At 36.8% G+C, this 14307-nt stretch overlaps 1 protein-coding gene across 2 annotated transcripts in view; it reads right to left on the bottom strand.

The window, feature by feature from the left end:
• LOC124156267 (prolow-density lipoprotein receptor-related protein 1) overlaps positions 1-14307 on the bottom strand; it is a 217868-nt gene that overhangs the window by 115792 nt on the left and 87769 nt on the right. For both annotated transcript variants that reach the window (XM_046530694.1, XM_046530696.1), the window contains exons 15-20: positions 11609-11798; positions 10057-10347; positions 9529-9798; positions 7536-7678; positions 2682-2970; positions 443-703 (exon numbers count right to left, since the gene is read on the bottom strand). In XM_046530694.1, the coding sequence (XP_046386650.1) occupies positions 443-703; positions 2682-2970; positions 7536-7678; positions 9529-9798; positions 10057-10347; positions 11609-11798 (1444 nt within the window). The remainder of the gene's footprint in view (positions 1-442; positions 704-2681; positions 2971-7535; positions 7679-9528; positions 9799-10056; positions 10348-11608; positions 11799-14307) is intronic.

The following is a 14307-nucleotide window of genomic DNA, read 5'->3' as shown; positions in this document are numbered from 1 at the left end:
CGTAAATATCCCTCACACATGGATTTAAATAGCCATAAGTACATATTAACGTACTCAATTCCGATGGAATGGGTATCATCAAAAGCTCTCTCACAGATTAATATTACATCTTTAATAGTTTTTACTCACCATGTATGAATTAGAATTTTCAATATCCATGCTCTTTATACCAGCATAGCATCATTGCACAACCAGCGCAGCAAAGCACACAAAATGTATTTGAAGAAATTGAAACAATGCTTTGACGAGGCAATTCATGTTAAGGGACATTTTGGGTATGCTAAACTATGTGCACATGGAATATTTGTCCAACAATCATTACACTCTAAGAAAGTCATAAGATTCCACAAAGAGGTCCACAAAATTAATGTAATCCATAAATGGTATCAAGCGATATTGGATGGTAAGAATTTATGAATGATAATACCAGCCAAAGACTTACCACAGCGTAGACCCTCATCTGATCCATCCTGACAGTCCTCTTTATCATCACATAGTGCCTCCACTGAAATGCAACGTGTACCATTATCACAACTTCGAGATGGATATTCACACTCCTGAGCTGTTGTTGGTGTGGTGACTGGTGGTGCACTAGTGGTCTTCACATTGGGCCATGTCGGGTCAACACATTCCTTTCCTTTGCATTCCCCACTGGACCCTCCTCTCCGACATCCTTCTCCATTGCAGTTTTTCCTCTTAGTGTCTGGAAGGAATGATTTTCCATTAGAGTTAAGTCTTTCCAGTGTGATGAACTTATTGACAAATGTCCACAAATAATATTTAGTATCCAACCCCAGAATATTAAATTGAATTGAACCATTTCAACAATGTGTACGTGAAAAAAACTTGAAATTAATAATAATGAATATATGACACGGTAGAGACTAAAATAATTTTTGGGGGGTTTCGAAAAGGGGAATATTTTTGAGGGAGGACAGCCAAGGAACATATAGAGGGACTTCACCTAAGACCATATCTTGCAAACATTTCAGTGAGTTACTACCACCTCCTTCCCAATCCCTTCTCTCACTCCCAATCCACTCTCTCACTCCCTTCACAAATGCCGTTACAAGTGTATGTGGTATATGGTCTGAATTACACAATGATGCAAAAGTTATGACAATATGTGGTATCAACATATATATCTACAACCAATATTTAAATATCTCACAACAGCAACAATTTTTAAAAAATTACCCACATTCTAAATCTTGCCATAAAATAATCATTAGGTTGAAAACAATTATACAGCAAGTCCTCAAAATAAGAACAAGACGTTTTCCGAGACCTTGTTCTTAAGTTGAAAAACCTAAGCTTCAAAAAGTGAAGCTATCCTGCTGCATGCATCACTGCATAACAATCACATCAAACCCTAGAATGTCATGGACAAACTGGGGACACAGTTCTATCCTAACCCCTAGCATGTTGGAGGCTGCAACTTCACACCAAGCAAAATCATTATTTTTGATGGCCTTATAAAGATTATAATCTTGGCACAAGGTAATTTCTGAATCTTCGTCGATCACCTTTACAGCCTGCAGACAAGTGGTATACAGGTACCTAATATTCCTTAGATGTCACTGTAACACCCTTATTGAGTTTCCGAATCAATAATGTTGTATTTGGTGGCAAGTACACTTCCTTCACATTAGGATGAAAGTCATCCAAAGATGGGGAATGGCCAAGAGCACCAATTATCTAGTAACAGGAGGATTTTGAAGGTTTGACCTTTCTCTTGGAAAAATTTTACAACCTCCAGGATAAAATTTGATCTAACCAGTCTTGGAAAATAGCCATGGTGACCAAGGCTTTGGAGTTGCTCTTCCAAACAACAGGAAAGCAGCCTTTGCCATTATTTTTAGGGCTCTCAGGTTCCCTGTATGGTAAACAAGGCTTCCGCTTCAGATCCCCCAATGCATTATTGCCAAGAAAGAGAGTCAGTCTATCTTTAGCTGATTTGAATCCAGGCATGAACTTTTCTTCTACACTAATATAAGAACAGTAAGCATCCATTTCCTCATCTACATTTAATATTTGCTGTGGCAAAAGGACAATTTCCATAATAATTTCCTTTATTTTAAGATTATTTATTATATTACTCTGAGAAAGCAGATCAGGATTACAAAGTTTCCAAATAAGAAATTAGCCTGTTTCAAAAGTGTAATAACCTAATAATCAGCACAGATTAATATGTAATTGCTTATGCCTTGATTTCCCTCTGATATAATCAGTTTTCTAGCTTATGTTGTATCCATTTCTTAGTTTATTCACGCTGCTTTATCATGCATGTCCCTATAGAAGAATTTTTGATTGAAGTGAAAACTACATTATGTCACCGGGATATTGCAGCACTGGCCTCATCTACCTTAATGTCATGACCCTTTTGGTCTCAATACTGGTGTCCACCCTACAATTCAAGAAAATTCATACAAAGGGTAACTTGAGCAATGGAATTACAGAGAAAGCCCATGCTTTTTAGACGAGCACCCTGAACGTACGGATTTTTACCATTGTGATTGCAATGCTAATATGCATCAGTGCATAAATTTTGATGTTTTAACCAAAGTACTTAGTAAGACTAAGGATGTTAGGATGCGTGTCCTAAAACACAGGGAATAAATCTGGTCTCAGACCTTGAAGAACATCTGCCATACTAGCTGAGTAAAATATTAAGTGCATACCTCCACAGGCAGCTTCATCTGAACCATCAAGACAATCCTCATGACCATCGCACCAAAACACTTTGCGTATACAGGAACCATCCTTGCATCGTGACTCATTGGCCTCACAGGGTCTCTGCCTTGGTTGCTTTCGGGTAGGATGGCGACGATTGCTCTCTCTTGCATCACTCGTTCCATTTGTCTCATGCAATTTAGAGCAATTAGCTTCATCACTTTCATCCACACAATCTTCCACACCATCACAACGATCACTCAAAGGCAGGCACGAGATTTCAGCTGCACAGAAAAACTGAGAAGAAATACAAACATTAAAAGGGAGCATTAAGTCATTAGAAAATCATTAAAATGTTTAAATTAAATCATCATTGTCATAAAATCTGTTATTAATCCCTCTTTTGGCTCCACTTCTAGATCTAAGGGCAAGTATTAATGATGGAGAGAAAAGAAGATGCAAATGGACCAACTAATATTTGACTTGCATTAAGCCATGGACTAGTAAGGAATAAGTTTACACTACTATCACCTAGCAAAATGTTTCAATTACAGATGTTGACATTAACACTAAAGGATGTTTCCATCCTTCAGTAGTTTTATACCAACAAAGTAATTGAAACACACACCCAGGAACTTAAGTTTCTTATCATTGCATTAAATTCAAGTGGTGATTTTTCAGGTATGTACCAGAAATGCTTAATCCAGAACTCAAGTGTTTATATATCACATCAGTTTACTTTGAAAAATCATAATCAATACCATGCTACTACAAATATATATGTAAGAAAGGTAGGTCTTTCCAGTAAGCTAAATTAGCCTATTCTCAGTATGACACCTATATCTAAATGCATCATCCATGTGCATATTGTAATTATAATAATAATGCTTTATTTGCCATGATAGATCAGATACATAGAAATGCATAACCGATATATGGCACATCAAAAAGAAATTTAGATACATATTGCATGGATTTTAAAAATAAATATTAAAAACACAAACAACTTTACATAAGTGGCATGAACTGTACATGAAAATGGAAATACTTTAAGACTCGAGAGAGTCATCACTCATAAATTCATTTACAGAGTAATAAATTTTTTCCAGGAAAAAGTCTTTAAGTTTTACCTTGAGGAGACTGGCACTTTGCATATTTTTTCAATTTCTTAGGTAATTTATTGTAAATTCTGATTCCCATTTCATTTGGGCCACATTTCAACCTTTCAGTTCTTATACAGAAACAATGCAGGTCATTTTTCCTTCTTTTGTTATAAGAATGGATATCAGAATTAGTGGAGAACTGAATCAGGTTTTTCCTAACATGTAAAATAAGCTGAAGTAAATATATGCAGGGGAGTGGGAGGATTTTTAAGAAATGGAAAATGGGATTGGAGGGAGATTTAATTTGATGGAAAGTAATGATTCTTATAATTCATTTTTGCAATTTGAAAATTCCACCCAGGTGATGGGATGCATCCCAGAACAGTATGCTTTGTAACACCCTAGTGTGGAATTCTGCATAATAGAGTTTTAAAAGAACTTCAATGCCTGTTGTAAATCTCAGTTGCCTAAATAAGTATCAGCTTGAATAAAGCGTACTCTTTATGCCCTCAGCCAGAATTTCCCATGACATATTAGCTGTCAGAGGTATCCCCAGGAATTTTACCTGATTGGTTTGTACGATAGACTGATTGCCCATTTTAACTAAACAGCTTTCATTTACATTATTGTAATAGGTGAACTTTGACATTTGGGTTTTGTTTGCATTTATTTGTAGTCCATTAACTTGACACCAGTTCCTGATATTTTCAGTAGCTGTGTTTGCTTTTTTAATAAGGTTAGGGTATGATGGGTCTGATATTATGACATTGGTGTCATCGGCATTAAGGATTGGGGTAAGGCCATTTATATTGCTGACAGCAAGAGGGAGATCGTTAATGTACAGTAGGAAGAGAAGTGGGCCTAAAACAGATCCCTGTGGAACACCCAAGGCAACTTTTTTTGGAGGGGAGGCATATTTTACTCCATTGACATTGAGTGATACAATTTGTGAGCAATCCCTGAGGAAAGAGGCCACGTTAAATTTCTTTCAGCACATTTTTAATTCATAATATCTAATTATTCAGGTAAGAAAGAGCCTCATTTTAAATATTTCAGGATTGATACATGGGAATTGCAGAGAGGCTGTAATAAATTTAATGGCAAATTCCAGCGGAGAAATCACAACAGCGCGCTATATTACGCAGATGCGTTATGCGCAAGACTATACAAGCCAATTGACCTTCGAATCGCAATGAGATAGAGCAAATGAACGTCGGCAGCGTTAAACAATGAAGGCTTAGGCTTTAATGGATAATGACTCATTAGATGTGATTTTTTTGCTAATTCACCTATAATCGCAAAAACGCGAAATTTTGTTTTTATTTACCAATTTCGCATTATTTTGTGTTATTTCACGATATCTCATCTCCCGAATTTCATGGACCTCTACCTATTCCTCTTTCCCGAACCGACCGATGGGCAAGGTATGCTTTCCTCCCCCAAACTTACTCTCTCATTGTCAGAGTTCTTCTTTCTGCGTAATTAGGTGCCAAGAGTTTTCAAACAAGCTGTATAAGCTGGGGTACGAATTGTCAATAGATGTGAACTTTTAATTACCTGGACTATACTACTCGCCCAACTTAAAATTGGTTCATGGCCCGCATGGGTTGAGGCCAATGCCCATATGATCGTACTGTTTACAGTTTGGCTTTTCGGCTCGTCCCTTCTCTTTTCTTTTTCCATAGCCTCCCCATTAATTGGAGGAAATACCTCCATAATATAAGACACCAAAATATAAAATTGAATAATACCGAAATTGGCACTGCCTTCTTCCATTTTTCATTATTTATTTATTATTTCGCCCCTTTTCAGGAATTTGGATGATAATTGTCATAAAAAAAGAAAAGCAAAAAATTGAAAAGCACCATGCTCATTCTATAAAACTGCCACCTGAGCATTCCCACTTGCATTTTTTTAAGTCTTCAGGTATACATATTCCCCTTAAGTTTTTTAAAACAATCCTATTCTCTACTAACTGCAAGGCATACCATGCATACCTCAGTATATCATTGAATGCTGGTGAGGACAACTGATGATGCGCGATTGAATGGATTTTGATTCTATCCTCACATGAGGAAATCTCTCCTTTCCCTTGAAGGAGGAAGGTGTAATTCTGTATTCGTGCAATAAACTGCTTTACTTGCCTGTAAAAATATACATCACACGGTTGGCATACGGATGTGCACTTCGGTGATAAATTTTTATTCTTCATATCGGTTCTCCTTCCTCGTCAATAAATAGTTCATCATAAATGGCACTATTTTTATGTCCCCTCACGAATCAATATGCAATAAATTGTGTTGTTATTAACGTATGGCTGGAGAAAGTTTTTTAAAAACTTGAAATACAACCCAGTAGTAAGTTTTCCAGATTTAGAATACACAACAGGAACATTTAAAAATTCTCTCTCCAGTTTCTTCACAGACCAAAACTACCTCCAGATTCAGACATGCACAATAAAAACTTTAGGAAGCAGCTTACCTCAGGCTGTAATAGCATACTGTGCTGTATATGAGCGTGTAACTTTTCTCACGCTCCCAAGAGCCACCTGAACGATTTTCTCTCCTTTCTTGGAGAGCGTTCTCTTTATATCCCCCTCTACGGATACCCGGTCTGATTTGTATTACTTACGAAATCCCTATTATATTTGGAGATCAGGCTTTTTGTTTGCTTCTGAAATGTCACTGCTGATTGCAATATTTCTTCAGCAGATGCTTGCTCGCTCGCTGACACGTGTTATGTTATTTTACATTGCACGATTCAGTGTCACTTCTTGAAAGATGCAACCCATGAAGCACTGGCAGAGAATTCAAATCCTGGAGATACGTACTGAATTCACGCTGAAATAGCCTCTTCTTGTAAAGTCCGGGTCATCACCGGCTCATTCCTGTTCCTGGCTTTCACAAAGTGATCGTGTACCCATCTCTCGATCATTTCAAGCTTGTCGAGTTTCGTTCTCCCTGATTACACATCTCTCTCCCATATGGAACCTGGGAAACTCTTCGAAGACAGTATGTTTAAATCTTTTGCTTTGCAAATAAGTTCCCTTGACTTCGATGCCAGCACCACAGTTTTATCATTCCTGCTTGGATGAATCTTGGCAACATAAATGTCAATTTAGGGCTTATTCTCAAAAAGCAGTCAAGTAAAAAAATGTAAAAGGTCTGAAATCAACAAATCTGAAGAAGATGGAACAGATTACAAAAAAATTGAGAAGCTGGCAGACTGGAAAAAATTTACTCCCTCCGAATCTCGAATCCTGATCTATAAAAACGAAAACGCGATACGCTACCACTAGGCCAAACCGTAATTGAAGTAATCAGCAAAATTTTAAAAATTAAATTCAATGTGACCATATTGTTAATTTTTTTATATGCTTTTTTTCTCTCAAACCCGGGTGTATACGGACAAAACCCTTCAATAGTATTCCTATCTAAATGTCTACTTTCAAATAAAAAAGGTTTCATTTTTTTTCTTGATATCACTTACACAAAGTCTCCTTGTTAGATGAGGTGATTTTGCACAAAGGAATTTATGGCATCAAGGTACGATGCCTACTCCTTGAACTTAATTAGGAGAGGAATGGAAATTGGTTGAAGTTTAGATTGTGCACGCCACATGCCCAAAATTACTGAAAATCTACTGCTAATCTAATTTAAAATACAAATTTTCACATATAATTTCACAAATAAAAGTGCAATGTAAATAAATAATAGAAAATAAATCCTTGTAAAAGTATCAATAATAAAGGAAAACTACCTGTGTTGAATGATCACAAAAATCATGACAATCTTTTTCATCACTGTTATCCTTGCAATCGTCATCACCATCACAAAAGAAGTCTGTCGGAATGCAATGCTTATTTTCACAGGTGAATTCTGTGGGTTGGCATTCAGGATACACTGTAAAAAAAAACAATATACTTTGTTAATCCCATTTGGATTTACCTTTCCCTATCACAGCATTTTTTGTTTTCACTAGCAGAAAGCAACCTCTTGAGTTGCATCACACATTTGGAAGAAGAGACACATTCTTTTGGTTGCATAGAACTCTAAATAATTTAGAATAAACACCATATCAGGAATAATAAACATTTATATAATACCAGTGGAAAAGTGAAACTAACTCAAAGTAAACAACATTTTTATATGGAGCTTTGTACCTTGAGCATCTAAGGATTAATGATATCCAACAGAACATTAATCAAAGAATTCAAGAAATTATAGTTCCTTACAAATGTAAAAAAAATCCTTCCCACTTAACCATATCTAACATCAATTCTTGAGAAAATATGTCTGCCTCATCATCCACAACAGAAGCAGTAACAATATACTAGCCATTCAAAAATTTGCATGAAAAGAGAATTTTTCTTTTTCAATTCGACTGATTGCAGAACAATAGAATGCACTGCATGGGCAATTTGATTTCAGGTCAATAAGTACATAAAGTGGAACCCTGTTAAAGCTAATATGGGCTAATGCGAGACCCCCACCATTACGAGGGATAGCAGATGCACCATCAATTGACCTAATGATGAGGATGAAAATAAATCCATTTTAATGAGGCCCTTTCGATACTGGCACTCGCCATAACGAGTTTCCATAGCCGGAAAACCTACACCAAGAGCCCCTAATCCCTGTAACTGCTGGCAATCTGTTAGAAATGAAGTTACCGTGGAGTGCCCAGTCTCAAATTTATGTTGTAAACTATCGTTTAATAAATATGTAGCTCTCATTTTGGTGAAAATTTTAACCTACACAAATTCTCGACCTTCTTTTGTTCCCCAGGCGGTAGAATGTAGTCAACAGCATGCCCGCACATCCATGAGTAGAGAGCATTTGAAAGGTAGACACCATAACCAAAAAATGCAAAACACTTAGTCTTGAAAATACTAAAGCAATACGAGAGAGACATATTGTCAAAAAGTGAAGTGGGCAAAAAATAAAATTTATATCTTCCTCTTTGCTCTTCACAATTTTAAAAAAACTAATAGAAGATTAGGTCTGCCATGGTATGAGAGGGCAAACCACTACAGCAAAAGCACCCGAGGAATGCAGAACATGAAGGGTTAGAATGGGCTTTGTTCAGGTGGTTTTGCCAACCTCAGTCTGCGGCAACTCCTGAGAATGGCTCCATGCTTAAGACAAAAGTGAAAATTTGGTGAAAATTTTAACCTACACAAATTCTCGACCTTCTATTGTTCCTCAGGCGGTAGAATGTAGTCAACAGCACACCCGCACATCCATGAGTAGAGAGCATTTGAAAGGTAGACACCATAACAAAAAAATGCAAATGAGTATTTCAGTGATAGATTGAGAATCGAGAACTTCAAGCACTCAGAAGGTTGGTTATGCTGATTTAATTTGTGAAATCATTATCTCCCTTCATAATTACTGGGGAAGCCTATGGTGTAAAATGAGAAGCCGTGGAAGAAAGGACTCAGATCCTAGCAGAATATCTTAAGAAGTATCCCCAGAATCATATAACGCAAATGAAAAGGAGCTCTTGTAAAACCTATTCCCCGGCATAAAAAAATACAGAAATAAAAACAGCCATCATCAATAGTAGTAACTGACTACTGATCCATGGAATCATTTAAATATCAAATCTAAGGTTTTGGTTGAATGTGGAATCCTTGGGTTAGATAGAATTAAGCAAACTATCAATTTACTGCCACATATACCACAAAAATAGCAGTACCTGTGACATCAAACTGCTCATAAATTGGGATAGCTAGAATATGAATAATTACCACAATCTGGATGTTCATCAGACGTGTCACCCTCTCCACAATCTGCATCAGAATCACAAGTCCACACTTTAGGAATGCAACGCCCAGAAATTTTACAACGAAACTGGTTTCCTGAGCAGGTGGGCTCCATAGAGGAATTATTTGAATTACAATGGGCTTGATCTTCATCAGACTGATCATCGCAATCCATATCACCATCACAGACCCATTGTTTATTTATACATCGGTCATTGTCACAGCGGAACTGTTCACTAGTACATTGGACATTTTCTGAAAAAGATAGAATGATAAAAATAAATGAACCATTTAAAAAAATAGTAAATTTACATAGAATACCAATATTTGTCATTAATAATTACTAAATAAGAACTAAAAAATATGGGATATGATTTTTGAAATTAGGTGCAGAACTCCATATTTCCCATTAAATATTAATTTTTTACATTCCTACAAATTCACAAAACAAAGCATTTTGAGAAATGTTTCTTTGTGCTATAACATGAATAATTAAACAATCATTAAACTTACCACAAACTCCCCCAGGACCGAAGTCTTCGTCAGACAGATCACCACAATCATCATCTCCATCACATACATAGCGAGCATCCACACAATGAAGATTTTTTGCACACTGGAAAAACCCAACAGAGCATCTTGAAGGGCGTGTATAATTTGCTTCCACAATACAATCAGCGGTGGGGGGTGCATGGTCTCCATTGGATCGTGTGTATCCATCACGGCAAGCACAGGATGTACCATTTGGTGTAATCAAGCAGAGCTCTGGACACCCACCATTATTGACAGAGCAACCATTTGACCCTAAAGAGATTTACATAAAAAATAGAGCATTTTCCTTTCACAAAACATTGCGAAACCAACTCCGTTTCACAAAGCATTTGATTGGCATCAGCAAAGTACAAAGATAATCTATACTATCCCTTTAGGTAGTACACAACAATTGTCAAAGTAAGTACAATATTTATCTTTCACTAATATAATACTTCTCATCCAACTTTCAACATCAAATATTGAGAATCATTTTACATATTAAAGTAATCTTAAAGTAATGCAATTACTGTAGAATTTATTTTAGCCTAATGTCAATATCTATGTTTGAAGGCCACCAAATGCGTAGTGATTCAGGATAATACAGCATGTGACCTGCAGTTGAACAGTTGCATTGAAGGAAAATACTTAGCCTTTTTTAAAAAAAGCAAAACAAAATTCAATCAAATTCAGTTCAAGTGGGGCAATGGCAAGGAAAGTAACATAAACTATAAGATAATTGTGCGAAAAATCCACAGAGAAAAAATCATTCGCCTTGACCGGGATTCGAACCCGGATCCCTCGATTTCCGGCCGAGTGCTTTAGCCAGTTAAGCTACTCTCCGGCTGTGGCGCCGTGCGCACGATTTGGACTGCTCGTCGCATAATATGCTCAGCAGTCCATACCACCTTGTCCGGTATAGTCCACAAATTTCCACAGGGATGAATGACGCCTCGGTAGCTTAACTGGCTAAAGCACTCGGCCGGAAATCGAGGGATCCGGGTTCGAATCCCGGTCAAGGCGAATGATTTTTTCTCTGTGGATTTTTCACACAATTGTGCATTGTGGGTGACTCCCATAAAAGTTATCACCGTGGCTAGTCCCGGTATACTTAAATTCGTATAAGATAATTTTTGTTTTTGGGAAACATGGAAAAAATTACCCATTTTAGCCAGAGAAAATGAATTCCTAATTTTTTAGGACTACTCCACAACATGTTAAAACTTTGATAGAGATTTTTTTATAAAAGATATATAGTTGTTCAGCTAATAAATAAATATAAGCAATATTTGTAAAATGCAATTTTTACGTTGAAAGGTGTTTTTGTAGCTAAAGCAATAATGAGTATAGTATTTCACCAAAAAACCTCCATAAGTTAGAGGTTTTTGTCAAGTGATATTAAAATTTTTGTTGTAACTACACACATACTTACTGGCTGAAACCACTTAAGTACTAGTATAGCCCACATTTTCGCAGAACTTTGTACATAAACTTTATACCTGCTTTTACAGTATGCTTAGATACTAATACTAACCAGTCTGAGATGAGTTATCAAAAATCCGTATTTCAAATATGGGAGGATTTTCCACACTGATAGTTTCCAAAGTCGAATTTAACAGATTCAGTCTTTGTATGGTGCCATTTTGAAACTCTGCCCAAAACAAGAAGTTGTCGTGGTAAGCAAGACCATAAGGATGATCCAGCTGTTTGCCTCGGAAAACTACCTGAGTAATAAGAAACAATAGTGTCACCAAAGTAACTTTTTTCAAAGCATAAATACTGGAACTTGTATCAAAATAAGAGTTCTCACATGATTCCACAAAGAATGTCATTAATGAGGACAATAGTATATTCTCACTTTCCATAAAAAAAATCTTTATTTATTTCAATATTTACCTATATCTCAGAAAGACACATACAGATCACTTTATTAAATTATACCATTTCCTAACAGCATGGTAGCGTGGATGTAAAACATTATTAGGCAAGCTATGCAGAATAGGGTGGTTTCCTTCATCAAAGAAAACGAAAGGCATTGATTGCGATTCGTTACCCACCATTAGTGTATTCATAATATACAAATTATTTTGTTTTAGAAATACCGGGTTAGACGAATGGCAATGGTCCATTTTTATCCTCATTTGAAAAGGGCCAGATTGGCGCCCATGCGATGCCACTCCACGTGACGTCACAGGGACCTAGTTTCTATACGAGAAGATAGGAGTTATACGTCGTCTGAGGTTACCATTGCATGCATGAGGCGCAGAGCTCAGGGAAACATGTCTTAACAATCACTTATTAAAACTGGCTAAGGTCGGAAAGTTTTCCTCGTTTGATAAGTTATTAATAATCCTTATTTAAGCCAAGCGCTACCAGCCAGCAGGGTACTAGGCTAGCCGCTAGCAGCCTGCGTCGTATCAACGCTAAGCCTCGCCTCAAGGTCACCTCGCAGGGCGGGAGGGGGAACCAGAAATACGTCACGCTGAGAGACTTCCCGACATTCATACTTAAGCGTCGCGTTTTCGGGCGCTTGAAAATTTTCACTTTTCATTTAATCACGAAAAATAGATATCGTCATTTAAAAATCTAAAAGCGTGAAATACGTACTCCAGGAGTAATAATCTTTCGATTTAGGCAATAAAAAAATAATAGGAAACCACCCTATTGTACATAGAAGAGTAGGGTAAGTTGGGTGGATGAATGAGATGAAGAGGTGTGCACTGTAAAGCTGAAAACACAGCATCTTAAATGCACAGGATGAGGCAGGATAATTATTACATGTTTATTTTTCCCACATACAATGAATTTGCACTAGGTAAATACATGTGAAATTAGAGTCTTAGATGTGAAGTCATAGGAGACAAAAAATAATAAAAGCAATACATGAACTCAAATAAATAATGAATATACTGTCTAGAGAATTTTCTAGGGCTGACCTCGGTTGCATAGTGGCTGTAGAGTGCACCATCTGGCACTTTCTTTTTAAAGAAAATTGAACATGTTCCAAAACTTGAAAACCAGTATCCAGATTACCGATTAAGTTATTTCAAAATTAAATAAGGTATTCAGTCACAATTCTAGCTTCTAAGTACAAATAAATTGGTTGAGATGAACAAGGATCCTATAGACTTAACATTCCAGTAATATAACCATAATCTGGAGAATATAATTGATTGTACCTATATGTGCTGGCTTAACAATTTTAACTAATTTCTACCTATATTCAGATTTCAGGATGAACTATGGCTAAATGAAGTGACTTATTCACCTCTTAGAATAATCTCAACAAAGTGACTTCCATGGCATTGACAGTAAAAACATGTCTTCATAAAATTGTTCACAGTTTGAATAGAGAAAATGGTACATACAATAGACATTCTCGTTAATACGAACAATTACTGAGTTCTCATTATTATGAAGCAAATCGTTGGTTCTGACGAAAAGAAAAGAAAGACAAATATAGTAATAGACGAGTTATTATAAAATTTTAGAAATTACGAAACTAAATTCTCTATAAACTCAGTAAACTCTCGATTATACAAAGCAGGATATTGTAGTGATCCGGAAATGGAAGATTTCCATTTCCAAAATATGTATAAATATGTTGTTGTTTGACTTCTCAGAATAGCCAGCTATGACAAACTATGCCTCGGGATTTGCACCTTTTCACTTTCTAGAACGCATAACCTTCCTCTTCCCCTTCCTTTCCCCTTCCTCTTGGGCGAAAACATCCTGGTTCCACTTCCCTATATAATGGCACTCAGACACTCAGGACGCACTCAGGACACACTCAGGACGCATTCAGGAACTCACTCAGTGTTAGAGTCGAAGCACGGGCCGTTTGGCCCGTGCGACCTAAGCGCCTCGCTATCCACCCGCGCCATCACCAGCAGCTCCTCTCCTTCCCGAGATTTTGGTAATGTTCTAAATTTTGGCTATTCTGGACGCACAAATTCATTATTACTTCATGCCTTTTGCTTGAATTGATTTTGATATTGGGTTTTTGAATGGAAATAAACTTTGGGGTGAAAACTTTAAATACTTGTGTGTGATTATTCGCTTCCCGACACCAAGGGCAAGAACCCACACGCAATTCAAAGTGTGCGACCCGCGACTTTTCGAGGTGGTGGGTACCGCACCCTTACAATATTACGAAGTTTTCGATAATACAAAGTAAAATTGTGGTCCCAGCAAAAATTCTATGGTAAATACATGGCGCAATTTGATATAACG

Source organism: Ischnura elegans, chromosome 3, assembly GCF_921293095.1.
Source record: "Ischnura elegans chromosome 3, ioIscEleg1.1, whole genome shotgun sequence".
NCBI lineage: Eukaryota > Metazoa > Arthropoda > Insecta > Odonata > Coenagrionidae > Ischnura > Ischnura elegans.
Note: the sequence above shows the minus strand (reverse complement) of the source record. Positions and strands in the feature narration are given on the sequence as shown.